Source organism: Syngnathus floridae, chromosome 3 (genome assembly GCF_059516105.1).
Source record: "Syngnathus floridae isolate MCC-2025c chromosome 3, RoL_Sflo_1.0, whole genome shotgun sequence".
NCBI classification, from domain to species: domain Eukaryota; kingdom Metazoa; phylum Chordata; class Actinopteri; order Syngnathiformes; family Syngnathidae; genus Syngnathus; species Syngnathus floridae.
Genome location: NC_142415.1, coordinates 13,437,484 through 13,457,236, shown reverse-complemented (window position 1 = coordinate 13,457,236; position 19,753 = coordinate 13,437,484). Strand labels below are relative to the sequence as shown.

The 19,753-nt window shown below is 39.9% G+C and overlaps 2 protein-coding genes across 2 annotated transcripts in view; one reads left to right on the top strand and one right to left on the bottom strand.

The window, feature by feature from the left end:
- Window positions 1-19,753, top strand: part of LOC148400647 (fibulin-7-like) — a 64,136-nt gene that overhangs the window by 3,151 nt on the left and 41,232 nt on the right. The window lies entirely within an intron of this gene.
- Window positions 252-19,753, bottom strand: part of LOC148400648 (heterogeneous nuclear ribonucleoprotein C) — a 28,853-nt gene continuing 9,351 nt past the window's right edge. The window contains exons 3-7 of the mRNA XM_088372153.1: window positions 6,967-7,011; window positions 3,999-4,171; window positions 3,398-3,511; window positions 1,958-2,106; window positions 252-1,451 (exon numbers count right to left, since the gene is read on the bottom strand). Of these exons, the coding sequence (XP_088228279.1) occupies window positions 1,413-1,451; window positions 1,958-2,106; window positions 3,398-3,511; window positions 3,999-4,171; window positions 6,967-7,011 (520 nt within the window). The 3' untranslated portion in view covers window positions 252-1,412. The remainder of the gene's footprint in view (window positions 1,452-1,957; window positions 2,107-3,397; window positions 3,512-3,998; window positions 4,172-6,966; window positions 7,012-19,753) is intronic.

Sequence of the window (19,753 nt, the reverse complement as noted above, 5' to 3'; positions counted from 1 at the left end):
TCAACAATAGACAATAGTGCCTTGAGATAAAAGTTTAAAGTTTAATGTTCCATGAGAGCTCTCATAACTCAATGCACTCAAATCTTGAATCATCTTTCTTCAATGCTACCGCTGCTGTTTGCTCAAAAAGGTTACTAGCACATATTAATGGCAATTTCAATCATTTTAAAACGAAAAGAGCATCTCAAGGCACAACTTTACTTCATGCCATCACATGCCAGTGAAATAATAACACACTCCCATGACTCGTGTTGTCAATATGAAAATACCTTTACTAGTGACAATGAGTATTTTCCACTTGGCTCGTCTCAGGAATGGTGACAAAAACATGAAACACCATATAATTTATAATAACATCATTGTTTGTATACATGTATTTTTTTTTATACAAAATAAAGCAAAAGTGGAATTCGACAGCTGAACACTTACAGTTAAGTTTACAAGAATGCACAGTAATACACACTGACCTGGGTCACAGCATTTTGACACAACACTGTGCCAAAGTCAAGCTGGGAAAAAGTCGAAGCACTTTCCTAAATCTTTAAAAATACTCAAAAGACTCCAAAACGGTATACTAATACATCAAGAATAAGAGAATTGCCCTTTGTTGAGTAAATGCCCCATGACCGACTAATCTCTATAATTTACTCACCCCGTGAGGCGTGATACTTTAAATGTATGACGTGTGAGTTGAGCAACAAAATTAGTTTCTATGCAAAACAGTAGCTTCATACTGAATTCTGAAAATTCTAAAGTTTGTGTGGTTGGCACATTGTTTTAACTGCACATACTTCGGTATTACTCATTCGGATAAATGGACAAGTAAAGTCTAAACTAAGGAGCCTTATAAACCATTTGTTTTCTATCTTTGCTCAAGTAAAGCATCACGAGGGAGCAAAACATTCTTGTCCTTTTAGCAACACATAAATGACCATGTATGAGTTTGTTCCACATTCCACAGTCATTCAAAAGAAGCCTTAAATGATTGCGATAAACAAAAATTAGTACCGGATTGTGTTTATGTTCTCAGCATAGGGTTCCGATTCCTCATTTGGATTAAAAATTCAATACTTTATTTGGATTATTGCTCAAGTCTTTGAAGTCATGCAAATACACTGGTACAGCACAATAGGAATACATACGGGCGCAGGATTCTACCCCCCAACTGTCTTTCACAACTACTGGGTCGATTTAACTACTTTCTGCTTCGTCCATCTTAAAACATCTTGTAGTATAATTTAATCTGTGTTGTTGTTACTTTTTCTTCCCACAAAAATGCAGTTCCAGCAACAAGTCAAATTAAGTGTTGAATAATATGTGCACTCCCAGTGGAATAAAAATATTGGCTTGATCGTTTGCTGTTCACATTTGTCGCTCCATTCTTGTCTTCTGCATGTTGTTTTCTTCAAGACTCATATTTCCTCTTCAGGATCTGAGCTGTGATTGTTTATCTGCCGTATAAAACAAAGAGAGCCATGATATTGCAAGATTAGAATGACTCCGTTTTCAATCGATTAGATTACACAGTAGTCTTAAGACTTACGCATTCATAACTCTTACTCAATACCCTCCAAGTCATCATTTAAATAAGGTTCTATCCATTTCTTCATCCCTTTTCTATACTAATTCCATTCAAGCTTGCGGAGAGCTGAACTTTGGGCAAAACGTGAATTGGTTGTATTATACTGCAGAGGCAGCTAACCATTCACAAATGGGAGTTATATCCATGCTGTCTATGACTGCTTTAACAGGCCTCACATCATCGAAATATTATCCACACAGTATAACCAGCTGTAACTCAATATACGGTAGTTAAATCTAAACCCAAAAAACATCTTAACTAGATTGAGTTAAATTGTTTCGTACCTTACAAAATGGCCTGTGAATGATCTCACCCAACAAAAACTTAAGGACATAGAAATTAGTACTATGTTTCATCTGAGTTGTTTTCAGTTACCATATGGTGGTTATCATTGGGCCCTCCCGGTACTGAGGTTTCCTTGTGGATTCGATGGCAAGAACTTGGTGGGGAGAGGGAAGAAAGAGAGTGCTCTGGACTGCCGGAGTACAGTGAGCAAGCTGGACTTTCCTCCCTCAAAGGAGAGTCTGGGAATGAACAGTGAGAACATTTAAACATTAAACGATGGATGGAAAGGATGAAATAGTCTGAATGAGAAGTTGAGTTTTTTTTATATCACAGTGTGACATATTGTATTATATTCATGTATTTACATTGAGAAATGGCCAGAGTGACAGATTGTGTTAAGTGAGTTAAGTGTATAATGAATATGTATAGTATAGTGAATGACCAAATCAGCGAGCGACTATACATGCTAAATACAAACTTTTGTCTAGTCTAACAAAAAATAAAAGTAAAATTCAATTCAATATATAAATGAGCAATCTTAAATATGCATAATCTTATAGTGAAATGTAGCCAAATAGTTTGAACTTGCCAAGTGAGCTAATTATTGTAAACTTCTGCGTCATTAATGCATGTTTATTAATGATTTACAAGTAGTTTATATATTTGATATTTTATAAAAGATTTTAGTCGAAGAAGACTGTCTGAAAATAGTCTAGCAGAGAGGCCAGTGCAAATTGTTAGCCTAATATCATAATTGCCCAATCCTTTTTAAACGTTCTTAGAAAACATTTATGGCTAATGATGTAATTGCTCAATTTCTCTTTGAAAGCTTTGAAGGCCGGGGGGGGACATATTGTTGCTATAATTGAGGGGCGGGATATACAGTAAAAGTGGGCTATTACGTAAGTTGACACATGCACAATAGATATTTCCATATTTGTCACTGTAATGAAATAGTTCAAATTTAAACCAAGCATCTTCAGAGCTGAATCTTAACTAAAGGCTCATTCAGATTTTTTATGTAGGTAAATGAGACAATTTTTTTTCCTGACTGATGGTTGGGTTATGATGCCCTGACCTGGCTATAATGTCTTCAGATGTCCACAGGAGGGCAGCAATAGCTCTTACAGTTTGGTCCCAATTTTGTATTGTTCAATTTTGAGGCGTCATCTGTCACAGAGCTTCCAACCACCCTGTTTGTTCAGCATGTTATTAAAGTGCCATAAGTCCCCATCTCCCCACTGCAGTCGATATCGACCTTGTTCAACATTTCAAAATTCCTGGCTGGTGGAAAAATAATGGATTTGTCAGGTAAATCACCAGCCCTGTCTCGCAATCACTCAGAAGCAAGGGCTCCTGAATGATTTTGATCAGACGCGTGACTCGTGGAACAAATTGAGCAGAAATCAGAAATATTGCATTTCACTTGAGTCAGCCTAAAAATGTTGGGACGTGAAAATAGATGATTTATTGTTTGACCTCCCTTGCCTCTCCTTTTGCCACCGCAGTCTTTCTGAATGAGAGCCTCACCTTTATGGTCGCTCGTGTGTGTGTCCATCCTGTCAAGACTGTCAAGCAGTCCATCGATCTGTGTCTTTATCAGAGTCAGCTCCTTTTTAATCACCTGTAACTCCTCCATGTCCACTGCGGGGACAGAGGAAGGACTGAGATGTGACCCACATCTACCAAAACACTAGAAGCACTGACACACTTCATTACAGATAATTGATTGTGCCTGCTTGTAAGCCTTGTTCAAAAAACCCTTCTGGTGTTGTATCTTATATTTACAGGTTCATATTTTCAAGTAACCTATAGGCTCTAAAGATTCATGCAGTTATCAATTGCTTGCGTCTATAAATATTGAAGAGGTTCTTACAGTGAAGGGATGACCTTTATTGTAAAAGATATGTAAATAAATAATTATAATAATAATAATACAATAAAATAAACTCTTGAGTTTTTATTGGAATTGAGCAATATTTTTTAAAGTGACCATAGAAGGCTAAAATGTAAATGTAGACAATTATTATATTATTATTATTGGACAATTACGTACATAAATATTCATGGCCTCACATCTGTCCGGAATATGAGCTACCACGTGGTTTGAAATACATCCCATGTTACTCACACTTGGCTATGGTGGAACTAGTGGAGTGGGCTCTGGAGCTTTTGGAGTGGGTTCTGTCTCGACTGCGTCTGTGCTTGGAGGAGTAAGAAGAAGATCGGGATCGTTTGGGTAGACTCGGCCCCATTGAAGGCGGGGGAGACAGAGATGCAGGGACACGCTGGTAGTCGTACACCCTAGAATGAAAACAGACATCAATTAAATTGAACCTCAATCAATCATGCTAGAAAATTTAAAGTTTCTGTCAAACAAACTTTGAAGCAAAACAAAACATTTCATGTGTGAATGAAAAATAAAACAAAAAATAAACAATACAGTAGCATCAAGTAAAATAATGATACATAGTTGATTTAGCACTTGTTTTGAATTTGAGTGACAAGACATTTGTTGTGAATTGTGATTAAAATTATTTGAAAATATTACAAGAGAAACAAAACCTTAGGTTAATATAAAAATATTTCATATAAATTGTACGAATGTCAGAAATAAGATTATAAAATAAACAAACAAAACATTTTTAGTCTTTACACGTGTGTCTTTATATTCTCTCTTCTGTTAGGTTTATCTAATTATTCTTGCTCTGGAATTGGCCCATCCTTGCAGAGGGCTGCATGTCTCTATCTGTCACTGAATGTAATTGGTCTTGCCATGGTCAATCAATAGCTCACCACCAAGCAAGGGGTGCCACTAACACCCTCTCAGGCCAATTTCCTACCAGACACAACTGTGCATGGAGTTGATATTTGAAAAAAAATGCAACCGAAATTGATTTAACCACTACGAGACCGGAATTCTCTTTCTTTCTGGTACAGAAATCGTCCAGTTATGGTTTGCTGCATTTGTGAGGTCAAAGGTCACTGATGAAAATTGTTTAGTAGGGATTGGGGTCAGGATTCCACTCCCAACTAATCCAAACATGCATTTATCAACTTTGATTTGTGCTCTAAAAATAGAAGTGTTTTCCTCAATTCGAATTGTACAACTGCCCAAAATGTCCTAATGAATTACGAAGAATTCAAAGTTAGGAACGTCTGATTAATTTATAACGTGAGGTTTCTCCCAAGCCTTTTGTGGGAAAAACTGAATTTCCCCAGTTGCTTGCAAATAGTTTGAACAAAGCCAACAACAAGAGGGAGGCAAGCTGTCAGCAGCGAGCACTTAATGCAGGTTTACTGATTGAGCTGTTAGCCAGTCAGTCAGTCACAGTTCCTAGAAGTGTTTTCTTTGGTTTTCCACTCTGATGTCCTCTGAAGCCTCTCTGCTGAGCCGAGAGCTCAAACAAACTGTGCTCATCAGTGGCGCACGCACGCACGCACGCACGCACGCACCCGTACACGCAGACACACTTCACTCTTGTCACATCGGGATGAAGTGTATTAGGCTGCCAAAAATGTGCGAGATTAGAGGCTTTGAGTTTTGTCCGTGTGGGGAGACATAGGGACCAAATGGCTCATGGGAGTTAAAGTCCCTTGGAGCAGCCTGCTGGGGCACACAGACAATGTGTTGTTACGCTGGCTCTGAAGTGTCATCCCAGAAAATGGGAGCTCAGAAGATGACAGAGGATTACGGCAAAGTGTGCGTGTGTGCGTGTTTGTCTCCATGGATTAGACCCCCCCGGTGGAAAGCAGCTTTGGCAACTCGAGCAGTTATCTTTGTGTCCGAACATTTCCTTCATGTTTTCACAAGGTGAGACAGGACAATAACTGTGACGTCAATCCCTATTGCGCACTGATGTGCACTAATAAGAAACGCTAGTGCCCAAATGCAAACGCATGCAGTTCTTGCAGAGTTTGCGTGTAAAAATGTGCAAACGCAGTAGGTACACAAACATACACACACATTTAGCTGTCACTTATGCTGGCCAGCGGCATGGGGTAATCATGCGCTGTGTTAAAACAAATTGAAAATCAGTGGCAAGTGTTGCCCCCCCTGAGCAAAGGCGGGGAAATTGCAGAGCTAGGAAAACAGCATCGAGGAAACGGTGACAGTTAATACACAAAACAACAGAGCACCAGTGTGTGTCTTTGTGCGCATAAACCAGGGGGATATACTATGAAGGTCCCTGAGCAATTTCAGTTTTGGACCAATGATACAAAGTCACTCTAAGTTGCAGTCTTTCAAACTAGATGCTACACTGCAAACTGTTTTTTTTTTTGCTTATATAGAATAGATGAACAAACTCTACCAAGAGGCAATAACCAACCAATAAGACAGGTAGACATGTTTTGCAATAAATCTGACTTGGCATGTTAGGTACACTTGCTCAATTGAATGGAATTCAGATTTATAAATCCAATATTATGCTTGAATTGATACCTTACAAGTTGCAAATTTCTCAATGTCAATGTTCTCAATGTTAATTTCTGTGGTTTTATCTTTCATTACTATACAATTCTAAAAACATGAATGTTAGGTTAATCGAAGACTCTAAATTGTTCATAAGTGCAATTGATAGCCAGTCCAGAACGTGCCCCAGGATAGGTCTTAAATGAATACTTTACGTATTTACCCATTTTCAGCAGTAAGTTAATATTTTCTCTATAATGAATCCAATAACTTCATGTAGGCCAGAGTCAAATAATTACCTTTAAAAAGTTGCTCAGAGCTCAAGTAACAGCGAATCATGGTCCACCTGTTGACTTGGTTTGGTCATGTGACTATAGCAAGCTCGTGCGTGTAAATTCTTTTTCCAGTTTGTTGTGTTTTTTTCTTGTTTTCCAAAAACGTTATAAAAATGTGTGCTATTAGGCAAATGATTGAGTGCACTCACAACCCATGCAGCTCAAGTTGACTGACAACCCGTGGGGCATTCATTAACGGACATAGCAAAATAAATCAAATCAGGGATGAAGACTCTTCAGACTCTTTAGCACAAACACGCATGCACGCGCACACACACACACACACACACACTCACACACACATGCACACACACTTTCACTCAGGTATTTGTCCTGCTTCCTGCCAGTACCTGTCATAGTAGTCCTCATAGCTGTCATCCAGGTCAAACTCGGTGCTGCAAGGATGGACACAAAGAAGAGAGGGGAGGGAAGGGTTAGTAAAGTATTTGTCAAAACTACATGTTATGCTCCCAGGTTGTCAACATGCTGCAGTAACAGCACACAATCAGTTTATCTGGAAATATTACACACACATACATATATATATATATAAAAAATGACACACCCACACACCCCTATGCGTAATGAGGAAGGAATATATAGGCGAGAAGTGACACAAAGCCTGAGTGAGATTACACACCAGCGTGTTAGACTTGAACATTCCTCCCTAATGTCTGCACATAGCTGCTAATAATCCCTCATGTCGCTACCCCGCTGACTTTCATTGTCCTTTCATTCAACCGAAGAGCTTTCTTCTAGACCCACCTTCATCATCTCCATTACTCAATTCCTCAATCACTCTTCAATGCAGTTGTAGGATCGAAAGCCCATTGTGAATTGGATCAAATGAACATTGGACAAGTATACTCCTGTACTGCATATGCTTACATTTGGTTTGTAACAATTTTGCGGTCAAGTAACCATATTTGGTAACTTTTTCAAAAAGGCCTCTGCATCTGCAGGTGTATCATTATTTTTTTTACAAACAACACGCAATCAAAACAGTTTTGTATTATTATTTTAAGTCATAAAAAGAGAAAATGTAATGTTGTCCAGGACAATGTAAAAGGTTAGGATCATGTATGGCATTATATTCCCCCCAAAAAAAGAAGTCCAAGGAAAGCAAACCATCAGTATTTCTTGGTGTGAGATTGTTAGTCTATATGTTTCCAGCCTGTGATTGATAGGGGATTTGTCCAGTGTGCCTCTCACACTACGTTGCAAAACTGGGATAAGCTCCAGCTTTCCCTTGACTTTGACCAGTCTCGGCTAGGCAGTAGATCATGGATGGATGTACATTTTGATCAAATAGTCATTTCAGAGCACACGTCCAAATGATCCATCAGTGAATTGGCAAAATGGTGTTATTTTTTCAGGTTGCTTCAACATATTTTAGGAAAGTATACACACTCTCAGTCTGTGCCATCTGCTCCTGGGTAGCTCGGGTAGGCGGATCAGTGGAGAACAACCGAGATGTCATTTTTAATGTTGGAATAAGAAGGGCAAGCCGTCACAATTACACTTGCACTTTTATGTCGGAAACATCCTTGTTTCGCTCGTGTGCATCTAAACCTATTTTGGAATGGACTTTAATTATGTTCTCTACTCACAGTGGCACTTGTATGTCTCGCACCAGATGGCTTCCTACGCTCAGGAGACAGACAGCCACAAAATAATTCATAATGAGTGCTTGTGGGGAAGCTGTGCACATGCCAATATAAAGACCGTGTCATAGTGTTTGAGAGCATGCTGTTTGAGTTGGGTGTCACGGGTTCTGCAGAACTAGAATAACCCTCATTAGAACAGAGTAGTAGATTCCCGGCATTGCCGTGTGGCCAATGTAAGAGTTCAACAAAAGCAGAGATTTTTGGCAGCAGAGCCAAAAATTGTACTCAAGTAAAATTACCTTTCCCTTAGACCACAGGTGTCAAACTCCTGTCGCCGAGGGCAACTATCCTGCATGTTTTACATGTTTTTCCTCCTCCAACTAATTTTATTGCATTTCAAGCTCACTGCAAAGCACATGAAGTAAAGGATGTATTTTTTATTTTTTTTTACATGATTGAAATGCAAAAAGAGTACCTTTGGAGAGTCAAGGGCTCTGACGTTAAATGGAGAAATAAAAAAGTGGATCTAAATGGAGGGGGAAAGGATGTCAATTTGCCAGTGACTGGTCTCTGTACAATATTTTATAAAACTAATGTACTTTTTCGATAATTATGCAACCACAAGCCACAAAAAGCAAAATCATTATACTCTGTTTGCAGAAAAATTAACATCTTTCAGTGAATTCAGCCTGAGGTAAAACAGAAAATAACATGACTAGGGCTTAGCTAGTCCTCCAGCTCAAATGTTATATACTGGTGTTTGCCTGTTTACTTTCAAAGTGTATCAGCAGCAATAATCTATTTTGTCATTGTCATCTGTTTAGCAGCTGTTGGATTATAAATCGTTTTGTACTTGACCGTCAAATAGTTCAATAGTCAAATAATCCTTACGGTGCATTTTAAAGTACAGTATGCACGTATGTATGTTTTGTCTTTTTAGTTTTGCTCTATCACCGTTACTTAACATTGTGATACTAATTAGTCTTCAACGTCTCCCTAAATCACAGCAAATTGCCTGTTGAATACCATTTGACTGATGACACAAGTGATTATGGTATTTAAATAACATCATTAGTTGTGTAACTCTGAATATTAAATGAGAAATATTTGGGGATTCATTACTCATCCGAGGTCAATGCAACATGTCAATGAGGTAGAATAATGACATGACAACTAACAAGTATTTTTGTGGAATTCAATGAAGACCAATTCATAGCAATTAGCCTATTTAAAGTGTAATTACCTCCAAAATGAACACTTTAGCGCCTGGGTTAACGTGTATTTATGTTTGTGCGTGGGTGTGTGCTTGTGTGTGTGTGTGTGAGAGAGAGGGGGAGAGACAGAGAAAGTGAGAGAGGAGACAGGGAGAGAGTGGGGAGAGAGAGACGGGGGGGGGGGGGGGGCAGATGGACACAGGGGTCAGTAAAGGCTAATTAATTTCTTTTCATAATTTCTCAAGTGCCAAAGCAATCCATTAGACACGGCTGGCTATAAATCATCTGCCTCAATGTGTGTATGTGTTAAACTGGCCTGCATGTGTGTCTGTGTGCATCCCCACACCAAAAGCCTAAAATCAGCAGAGTCACTGCCGAACTGAACTAAAACTAGTTTGTGAATTCTTTTTTTTTTTTTTTTTTTTGGCAATGCAATCTGAACATCGACATACATGGTCACCTATTGGTACATACAATTTTAAAAACAATTATGATTACAGATATTGCAGTAACATTAACGCTTACTTCTGCTCATTAATGCAATATGCTCACCTGTAAGTAAGTAAATAAAAATGGTAGAATGAACTTATACTCATGGCAAAACATATGCATGGCCTTCTTTGATTTGGTAAAATATTACATCATGTACATGAAATATAAAATGTGAAATCAAGTCAAGTCAAGTTTATTTGTATAGCCCTAAATCACAAACAGTCTCAAAGGGCTTCACATAGACAAAAATTGACAATTATTCTCAAAGCATCCCCTGATCTTAAGCTCCCAAAAGGGCAAGGAAAAACTCAAAAAACCCCTGCCAGGGGAAAATGAGAAACCTTGAGAAGGGACCACAGATGGAAGGATCCCCCTTTCAGGATCACCAGGTTGTAATGGATGCAGAGAGGGCACAAGTAATACATAATATGAAAATCAATGAAAAAATGGATGTCGGAGGTGCCCTTGATTGTCCTGGCAGTGTCTTCAAGGAGGTTGAGCTGCAGATTCCTCATCTTGTAATGTAAATATATTAATTTTGAGAACTTTCCATATTATATATGGAATTATATAATATGGAAAGTTGGCAAAATTAATATATATATATATATATATTTTTTTGATTGTTTTGTTTTCATCTTTATTTCCCCACGGCCTACTTTAACATGCAGTCATCACATACTTTTCCAATCAATGACATGTTCATGCTAGTAGAATATCAATACTGAACACAGCACCATGTAATCTACTCCTCAATGTCCATTATTGCTTGGCTCACCGGACCGCATCGTGTGAATGTACAGGACGACGTAGTACATGTGCTGATTTACCAGTGCAAGGCTACTGGAGTCAACGAGCGACCCTCATAAATGCATCAAGGTTGGATTATAGGCTGAAAGCAATCCATTCATCTTGAGATAAGCACTGTGCTTCCGATTGCAATCATTTTTCCTGTCTTTAGTTTATGTAGCATTGAATGTCTGACAGCACGTTAGGTTTGATTGCCCCGGCCACGTTATCGTAAAAAAAAAAAAAGAAGCCGAGGAGCTGTACTCTGATGGAGTGTTGCTGCGTCAAAAAGGCACTGAGAGTGAGAGTGAGGAGAGACAACATGGGATACATCAGGGAGCAGGAGACTTGATAATATGTGTCCCGAAAAAGAATGATTGCTTCTCTCTTTGCCCACCTCACTCCACATCGTATCTGACTTGTCTCCGTGATGCCAGTGGCAGCACTCATTGATGGTAAAGCCACACTCAATTGGCAGCTGGATACGAGTGGAGTGGACAGAGTGAGAAAGGATGAGTGTGCTACTTCACCTCATTTCCTGGAAGGTTATAGCTCAGTGTGACCCACCTACAAATTCAACTACAGGAAGTGTGTAAAGGTCAACATTTTGAATTCCCCGTTCACTCTTTGCAAATGGCTGCTTAATACAGGAAGAAGGCAACGTTTTTTTCCTATTCTTGTTATTGCCCGAGCGACTATTTATAATCAGCAGTGCCCAAGTCCAATAATCTTGCTCCGTCACAACATATACTGGAGTGATAATAACGGGATTTTTTCATTGATCATGACACATAAATGCATATTTAATTGAAATATGATCAATTCAAACTGTAAAAAAAAAAAAAAGCCGGTGCTTTAAGTTTGAACGACTCTAAACCAGTGGAGACAGGCTACGATCTGCTTTACAGCTTAACAGCCAGTGCCAAATATGAACATGATTGTACTTGGCCACCATTTTCTGTTTGCTCTCCTGACTCCTAGCCTGCAGTGAATGCCACAAGTGTTGCATAAAAAGGCCTTTAAAGGTTTCTGTTCTTCCCGTCCTCCCTCTCCTCTCAAATAAAATGTGGCTCTCAACTAGTATGGCCAACCCTAACTGATCCATTGTTAGTTAGTGCGCTCCATTGTTTGTTAGTGCGTTTAGTTAATATGGATTCATTAGATCTGCCTCATGACTGACTGTCAGCCAATTGAGGATTTACACCGCCTCTTTCCCCAAAACAGCTGGTGTAGGATCCAACTCACCTGCGACCCGAGTAAGCGGTATAGAAAATGGATGAATGGCCCTCAAGCACGGCTCATTTCTATTGATGTGATAATTCGCTTGTTCACCAGTTTGCCTCACTCTAGACATGAAGGACCATTGACCTAAATTACAGTGGTCGGTTGGTACTCTGATGTCGCGTGCCAAAAAGTGGTACCAAAATCTAATCCTGACATATTCAAATCAGACACCTAACTGTGATGGAAAACCGCTTTTGTCACAACATAAGGGTGATCTGGATGAGTCAGATTGTCCCACAGCTGTCGGACTGTGGACATTCCCAACCGATGCGCTTAGCCTCTCGGATCAGGATGGCGAAGCCGAGGCGTGGCACGGCCTGGTATGATTCCCGCACCGCTGGTCTACCAGCCAGAGAATGTCTATGCTGGAAAACAAGAGTGTGCCTGGCTTTTTAGCAGCATCCTGAGCACTCAAATCCTTGGCACAGCTAACAATGTATTCTAGTTTCCTAAAAAGGGGCAGATGGTTGTGTCATTAAATCTTAATTTATAGCTTTCGGGCACCAAGTTGGGAAAATTCTTGAGCTACTTACTATTTCAGTGACAGGAAACAAAGTGATGTTTCAAAATGGAGGAGAACAAATGGCAATGAGAAAGGAGACTCTTAACGGCTACGGATTGTCCAAACAAAAGATTAACATAATCCCCCTTTCAAATCTCACTGTGTAACAGGTGTTTACAGTGATTACAAAACAAAAACCCTTTGTATCAACTGCTCTTCCAGCACATGCAGAAAAGGACACTGGCAAGTGAATATTGTGACTGGATCTGGTCTAACCATTTGGCTGACCTGTGATTAAACAGGAATAGAATGTGAGCATAGGAATAATACAGATCACAGCACTGCATGTCAAAGCCGATTAAATAACAAAAAGACATGGAGATTGATTAATGTCTGTACAGGTTTATGAAGGTTACATGTGGGAGTGCATGGACACACCGTGTGGAGAGATAACACGGACCCTATTCACGTGTCCAGTGCAAGTTTCCCTTGGGTGGAGTTTTATTTTTACTTTTGGTATTCAAAAGGCCTTTTGTTAGGGAGTGGGTGCATGTCTGAATGGTCAGGGATACAAGGGCTCACAAGATTGGCCAAACTCTTTAACTGGAACATCACAAGGAAAGCTTATTACCATTTGAAAATGTAACCTTTTGAAGAAATACTACATGCGTGGCTAAAATAGGCATTTGCTTGAAAAATTTCATCTGTTATGTCATGCTTTGTTAATCTACATGAAGTCTGTGGTTGTACTAACATTCAAGGTCAAAATTTACAATAAAATAAATTGCTAAATTAAAAAGTGTTTGTAATTTAGTTTACGGAAAAATTTCAAGTATACTATAATTGACCTGCCCCCAAAATCCCTTGTTGAAATATATGATGATACAAGTTAATCCTGAGGAGTTGGCAATTCAAACAGGGCCGAGCAATGAACCCAGTAGGTAGTAATCCAGAATGATGAGGAGAAAGGACATTTGCATTGCAGGTGGGATTTTTTTTAACCACCTTAAATAGATGAAGAAAGTATGCGGCAGTTTGGATAGAAACCTTGCATCAAAAAGAGACAAGCATTACATTATATTCAACACTATATATATATATATATCCTCGAAAAGGTCTCAGACCTCAGACTTTAGGTTCATTTAGATGGTAATGATGAGCCATGTTGATGAAAACACAATATAAAGTCATTGCTATGCAGATTTGATCGTCAGACTTTGTTGTGACTGCCAAGCAAGCGATGAAGGCTGCTTGAATCTTCTTATTTAAAATGCAGAGCATGTTGGTAGCGGGCCGGTTCAGGAATTTACAAGTCTCAAAGGTCGTAGTTGGCTTTCGACCTGTGTGCAGAGGTGTTAGAGTATTATTAAAGATACTTAGCGTACGCGCACAACAAAGTCAAGTGCAAGGGCATCACCAAATGACAGAGGTGAATCAAGGCCTTCTTGGCACAGTCCTGTCAGAAGTGCTCATTATAAGGAAAGAGGGGAACTTCTCCAGGCTGCATGAATGTGGTGGTGTGGTTTGTTGAATCATGCTGTTTAAAAATAACAGGGCAGATGATATTTATCTTCTGGATAAGATCAGACCCCGCTGTAAGGAGAAGCTGTAATTTTAATCATTGAATCTCTATGGCTGATGATAAGGTTCATAATGTGAATTTCCCTGATGAGTTTGTATGAAAGGTTATACAGAAGCTGATATTTGGTCATAGCGTATTTTCGATTGCAGTAGACGGCTAATTGTTTTTTGAAATTATAATTATTATCTACTAGAGAGCGCCGTCAAGTCATAACGACTTTGGAACAAATATGACAAATACTGTTTTGTTGTTGTTAAATTAAAATTGAAAACTGCCTTTTTCACATCTTAAATTCTGAAGACTCATCTTGCCAAGCTATAAAAATAACTGCGGTGTCTGTCGAGCCAGGATTGTCAATATATGACAGATACTTGCAACATTTGGTCCAAGGCGCACAACTATTTTCCCACTCTATGGGGAAAAATATTAGTGGAAATGGCCACTACATATACAGACAGAAAAAAAAGACGACATCAAATTGTGCCTTCTTGGAAAACAAAACAGCTTCCACTCTACTGTGAATACTGTCTACAACATTTTGCCATGTGTCTGTGGGATTTTATTTTATTTGTCCACTCACCCACAAAAACCTTTGTGAGGTTGAAGGACCTGGCAAAGACCATGGACACTTTCAGTGTTGTATTTTGTTCCAAACATGTTTGAAAGGGTCGAGGTCTTGTTTTCCTCACAGTTTCTTCCACACAATGTTTTGGTGAAATCCAAAATTAAAATTCAAAGCAAAGAAAGGGTTCTATTCTAACATTTGATTGATTAACTTATCTAAATATGTTTCGAGACATACAATACAGGCTGCGTTAACATCGGCATGTTTAGATGCACTGCATGTGTTACGAGGGTAAGGGAAGGACGCTGCATCTCTCCTTGTCATTCATGAAGAAATAGACTAAAGGTCTCACGCAGAGCAGTAATTGGAAAATTTTAGGTTTCGGGATATTTAGTTCTAATTAGCCGCATTACGCAGCAGGAAGGTGACAAGTGACATTCATGGCGCTTACAGCTACCCCTCCTCCCCTGCCACCCATCAACCGAATGAAAAAAAGCTAAACGTCAAAGGTAATGTTGCTACCATCGGGTGATAGGTCCTGTCAAAATTGACTTGCAGCCCAAAGTTAAAAGGTTACTGGTGACTGCCTTGAGTAATTAACCCTTGCTGTCATTTTAGCTCAGTCTGCTGCTTCGTTTTCATGAGCTGACATTTTAAAAGCTACCGATACATGTTGCAACTTGGTGTGTGAACACCAGTGCTGTTGCAAAATAACGCATATTCCATGAGTAAGAAAAACAAAAGTGAATATTCTGACATCATTTGATGGATAGCATCGACACATGATAAGCTGCCATTCCAAAAGATCGTCATGAGAGTCATTTTAGGTTTGGGAAAAACCGACATTTTCTCGATCATCCCAGGATCGCAGCCTCGGTGGGCACAAGTTTGCCCTCAGCTAACATTAGCTTGCTCAGTCAACAGCCATCTAGAATGTGTCAGAAACTGTTAGAATTTGCCAGCATAATTTTTTTTTTTCTACCAGCAAAAATAATTTTTTACTGCTTCTCTTAGAACCCTGCGGGACGCCATACTGGATGGTAAGGAGAAATGTTTGCAGACAAGATGAAATATATATGAATGTGAACAGTCTAAAAAGAATATCATGAGAAATGAGTTAAAAACTTGCGTGTAAAGAAAACTGAGGGAAAGCCAGCAATGACGGGAAGTACATTAAATTTAAGGAATAAAACTGCAAAAACATGAGTAAACCAAGTCCAGAAATAAAACCAGTTGAAACAATCAATTAAAATGATGAGTTTTTCCAGGAGTCCACTGAGACATTTTTTTTTTAAATTTTGCGTAAGTTAGGGACAATAACCCATTCGGAAACATTTTCCTTATAACATTTACACTTCTGCATGTATCACAATACGCAGTATAGTTTGTGTAAGTTTGGTAAGTTTGTAAGTTCGGTATATCATTTATACCATGATATATTTTAGGCCATATCACGCAGCCCTACTAGAAACCATGAAATTCATTCTCCTTGCTGACCTCTGTTGACCCTCTGTGCTGACAGACAGATTTTGTCGTTCTCGACTGACAAAAAGGCTCCTGCTGCCTCATAAACACCCTCCACCATTTCCCTCATTTTCACACACCCAATTCTGTGACTTGCCTCTGCCTTTTACAATGAGTTCTTATTTTTTTTCTCTTTATCTTTTAAGTGTTCTTATTGACACTGTGTTGGTTAAAAGCACATTTGAAGCGTAGCTTATGTGGTTTACATTTATTAGACTTGAAGACACACGGTGACTCAAAGAGCTGACTCACCATCCAAATGCAAAATATTGATTATTTTCTCTGAAGTCCCTCACACAGACTTGGTGAGGACACACTGAATGTGTTAAAAGTCATTAAGTGCTGCAGGCCTCAGATGGCATTTTAAAGCAAATTGACTTTAAGTCTGGTAAACTTCCCTATTTTTTTTAAAACTGCCTCTAGATGTGTGATGAATGAAGCCCGCACATAGTGTATGTGAGGGGCGCGTGTTGACTGCCTCTCTGTAGTGCTGAACACAGGGGGTGCATGTGTACTTTTGTGTTGGGCACATGCAGAGACGTCCAATCTGTGCGCAACCGCGTGCGTGGGTGTGTATAGGGTGCAAGCTCGCCCCCTTGCCACCCCGGGGGCTCCGAGCCCATTTCCTGTTGTGCAGTGTGATAAGTTTCCCTGTCAGATCCTCCCAGCACCACTATATTTCTGATAAGCTCCACTGCTAGTTTTCCCGACCTCTGGCACAGAGATCAATTTGAGATTGATTCGGAATGCCCTGCTGGGCCAAGCTGGAAGATCAATTTGAGATGGATTGTTCCCGCCAGGGGGGCTGATGACACGCGGCGCACTGCTCACTTGCTTTCCCCCGCTATTTTGCTTTCCTCACCCCTCACTTTCCCTGACCGTTATTTCTTTTGCTCTCTACATTTTTCCTCCCGTATCTACTCCTCTTTCAATTGTTTCACACTTGCCCTCTGTACAGCACTCCATCTATCTTTCATGCCTGTGCACCAGTCTTTTATTTATGCCTCCCCCTTCGCCCATTCCCACCTGTTTCTCTTGTCCTTTTTTCTACCCCCAGTGTAGGCTAATCAGTTGGGATAGAGAGGACTATGAAAACAGAGAGCATGCCTGAGGAGTGAATGATAAGCCTGCAGGACACTGGTGCTAACTCATCTGGGTAGACACAGTATACTCTCTTCCTCAAGGATACTCCGACATGGTCACAATGGCTCGAGACCGAATCCCCAACCTTTTGGTTTGGAGACAACCACTCTACCACTGAGCCATGCCGCCCCTATATATACTCCAACAAATAAACTGGTAAAAGAAAACCAAATGTAAGGACAAAGAAGTACAATTTTTAAGACTTATGGCAAAGAGGAAAAGCAGTGTATGTCTCTGTTCTGGCTACAATATGGCGTAGGGCCCACAACCCCATGACATCATTGTCAAGGTGGAAGCAGTTTGCTCTGGTACATATAAAAATACAGAGAGGAAACAGATGTGAAATAAAGAGTGTAGATATTTCAAAGGCATCCATTTAATAGTATGGCTTGACAATGGCAGCGATCAGTTGCTGCTTGTTTATATGGTGTCGATGGAAAATAATATTTTGCGTGAGTGACAAAGTTTTTAAACAACATGGTTAGAGACAGCTAGAAATTAAATGTGTTCGTAGTTGGAAAAGCATTCCAACTATCTCTCCTTCACTAAGCTCCAGACCGATTCATGACCTTATCTCTGCCGAATATCACGTCTGCGTCATATCACCCGCTCCTTTCTTCCTCTGAGCTGTCTCACTGTTGCTCTCTTTGCGGCTCAGTGAAACCAGCAGATGCGCACCTCTATCTTTTTTTTTCTGGCACAATGACCTTTTCTTCAGCAGTACATCCACCTGTGACTGCGCTGACCTTTCCTGCACTACAGCCCACAAAACAACGTCTCTACCAGGGAAAGGACAACAGACAGAACGTCATAGCATTTAAGCAGGGAGAGATGGCAGCCAGAGGGATGGGGAGGAGATGAATGTTAAAATTTAAAGAAAGTGTAGTGTAGGCTTTGATTTGACAGCTCATTTGTTGTTATTTTTTGCCTCCGTGCAAGCTGGAAAAACATTGAAATGCTTCTTGTCATACTCTTGAGGATGGCGCGTGAGCAGCCCGTGGGGATCCGTTTGCTTCAGAGACTTAGGTTGTTCAAAGCTGCTTTTGGGGGCGTGGAGATGCTTTAAAATGTAAAACAGGACGTATGTATACCATCACACATAGTTAAAGAGTTGACAGAGAAGGCCTGCATGACTGACTGATTGAGTGAGTGAAATCTGTATTTCAAACATGCAAACGGTGTGATCAAACAAAGCAAAACAGACAAAAAGAAACAAAAAAGAGTGTGGATGACTACCTACCTACCTACCTACCTACCTACCTACCTACCTACCTACCTACCTACCTACCTACCTACGTACCTACCTACCTACCTACCGACCGACCGACCTACCGACCGACCTACCTACCTACCTACCTACCTACCTACCTACCTACCTACCTACCTACCTACCTACCTACCTACCTACCTACCTACCTACCTACCTACCTACCTACCTACCTAACTAACTAACTAACTAACTAACTAACTAACTAACTAACTAACTAACTAACTAACTAACTAACTAACTAACTAACTAACTAAACAGTCTCTGAATTCACTTTACAGGTCTTATCAAGTAAAATATTGCAGGTACAGGTCTTAAAATATGGCAGGTAAAAATAAGACAGAAAACAGAATTAAAATATATTCATCTCACTAATCCCACAGATGTGATGCTACTGCATACCTACTTTTGTACCCCCTGTGTATTATTAGGATTAAATCCTTTTATTTTTCATGAACACTTGGGCCTACTACACAACTGTATTGTACTGTGGTGGTACTTGGTGAGTCATGATTTTCGTAGGTGCTACGAGCTGAAAACTTTTGAGAACCACCGCATTAGATAATTGATATCATATGAGAGGCTTGCGATGCATCGTTGGTTGCGTGAAGCATACTAATGTCTTACCTCATCAAGCTGAGCTTCACCTGGTCGATGTTTTCACTCAGCACCGTGCTTGTTATCTTAATCGAAACTCTTTCAGGCAAACGAGCTGAACATGTGATTCATGGGAGCGGTTGCATGCGAATGCAGCAGTGCGCTATTTCTCTAAACAAATGAAGCATACAGCACGTACAATTACGTTTAAGGGTGTTTTGTTCTGTTCTGCTCATGCTGAAAACTGTTTGTAATGCAAAGTACGACCCAGGAGTAATTTGGTCATGTTTTCTTTCTTCCTCCACCACTGTAGTGTGAAATGTCATGAAATAATGACGAGCTTAGCGCCATACCTTAACTAATGTATTGTCAATCTAACGGATTGATTGCAAAGTGGGGAATTGTTCATAACAAAAACGGGAGTTCAATAGCTTTGGTGCTGCAAGGCCATCAGAACCGGGACGAATCCTGTTCAAGGGCAGCAATTTGTTTTTGAAGCCATAACAACACTGAAGCCAAATCCCACCCAGCCCCACCATGACACCAACCCTCTGACACTCCTAGTACAATA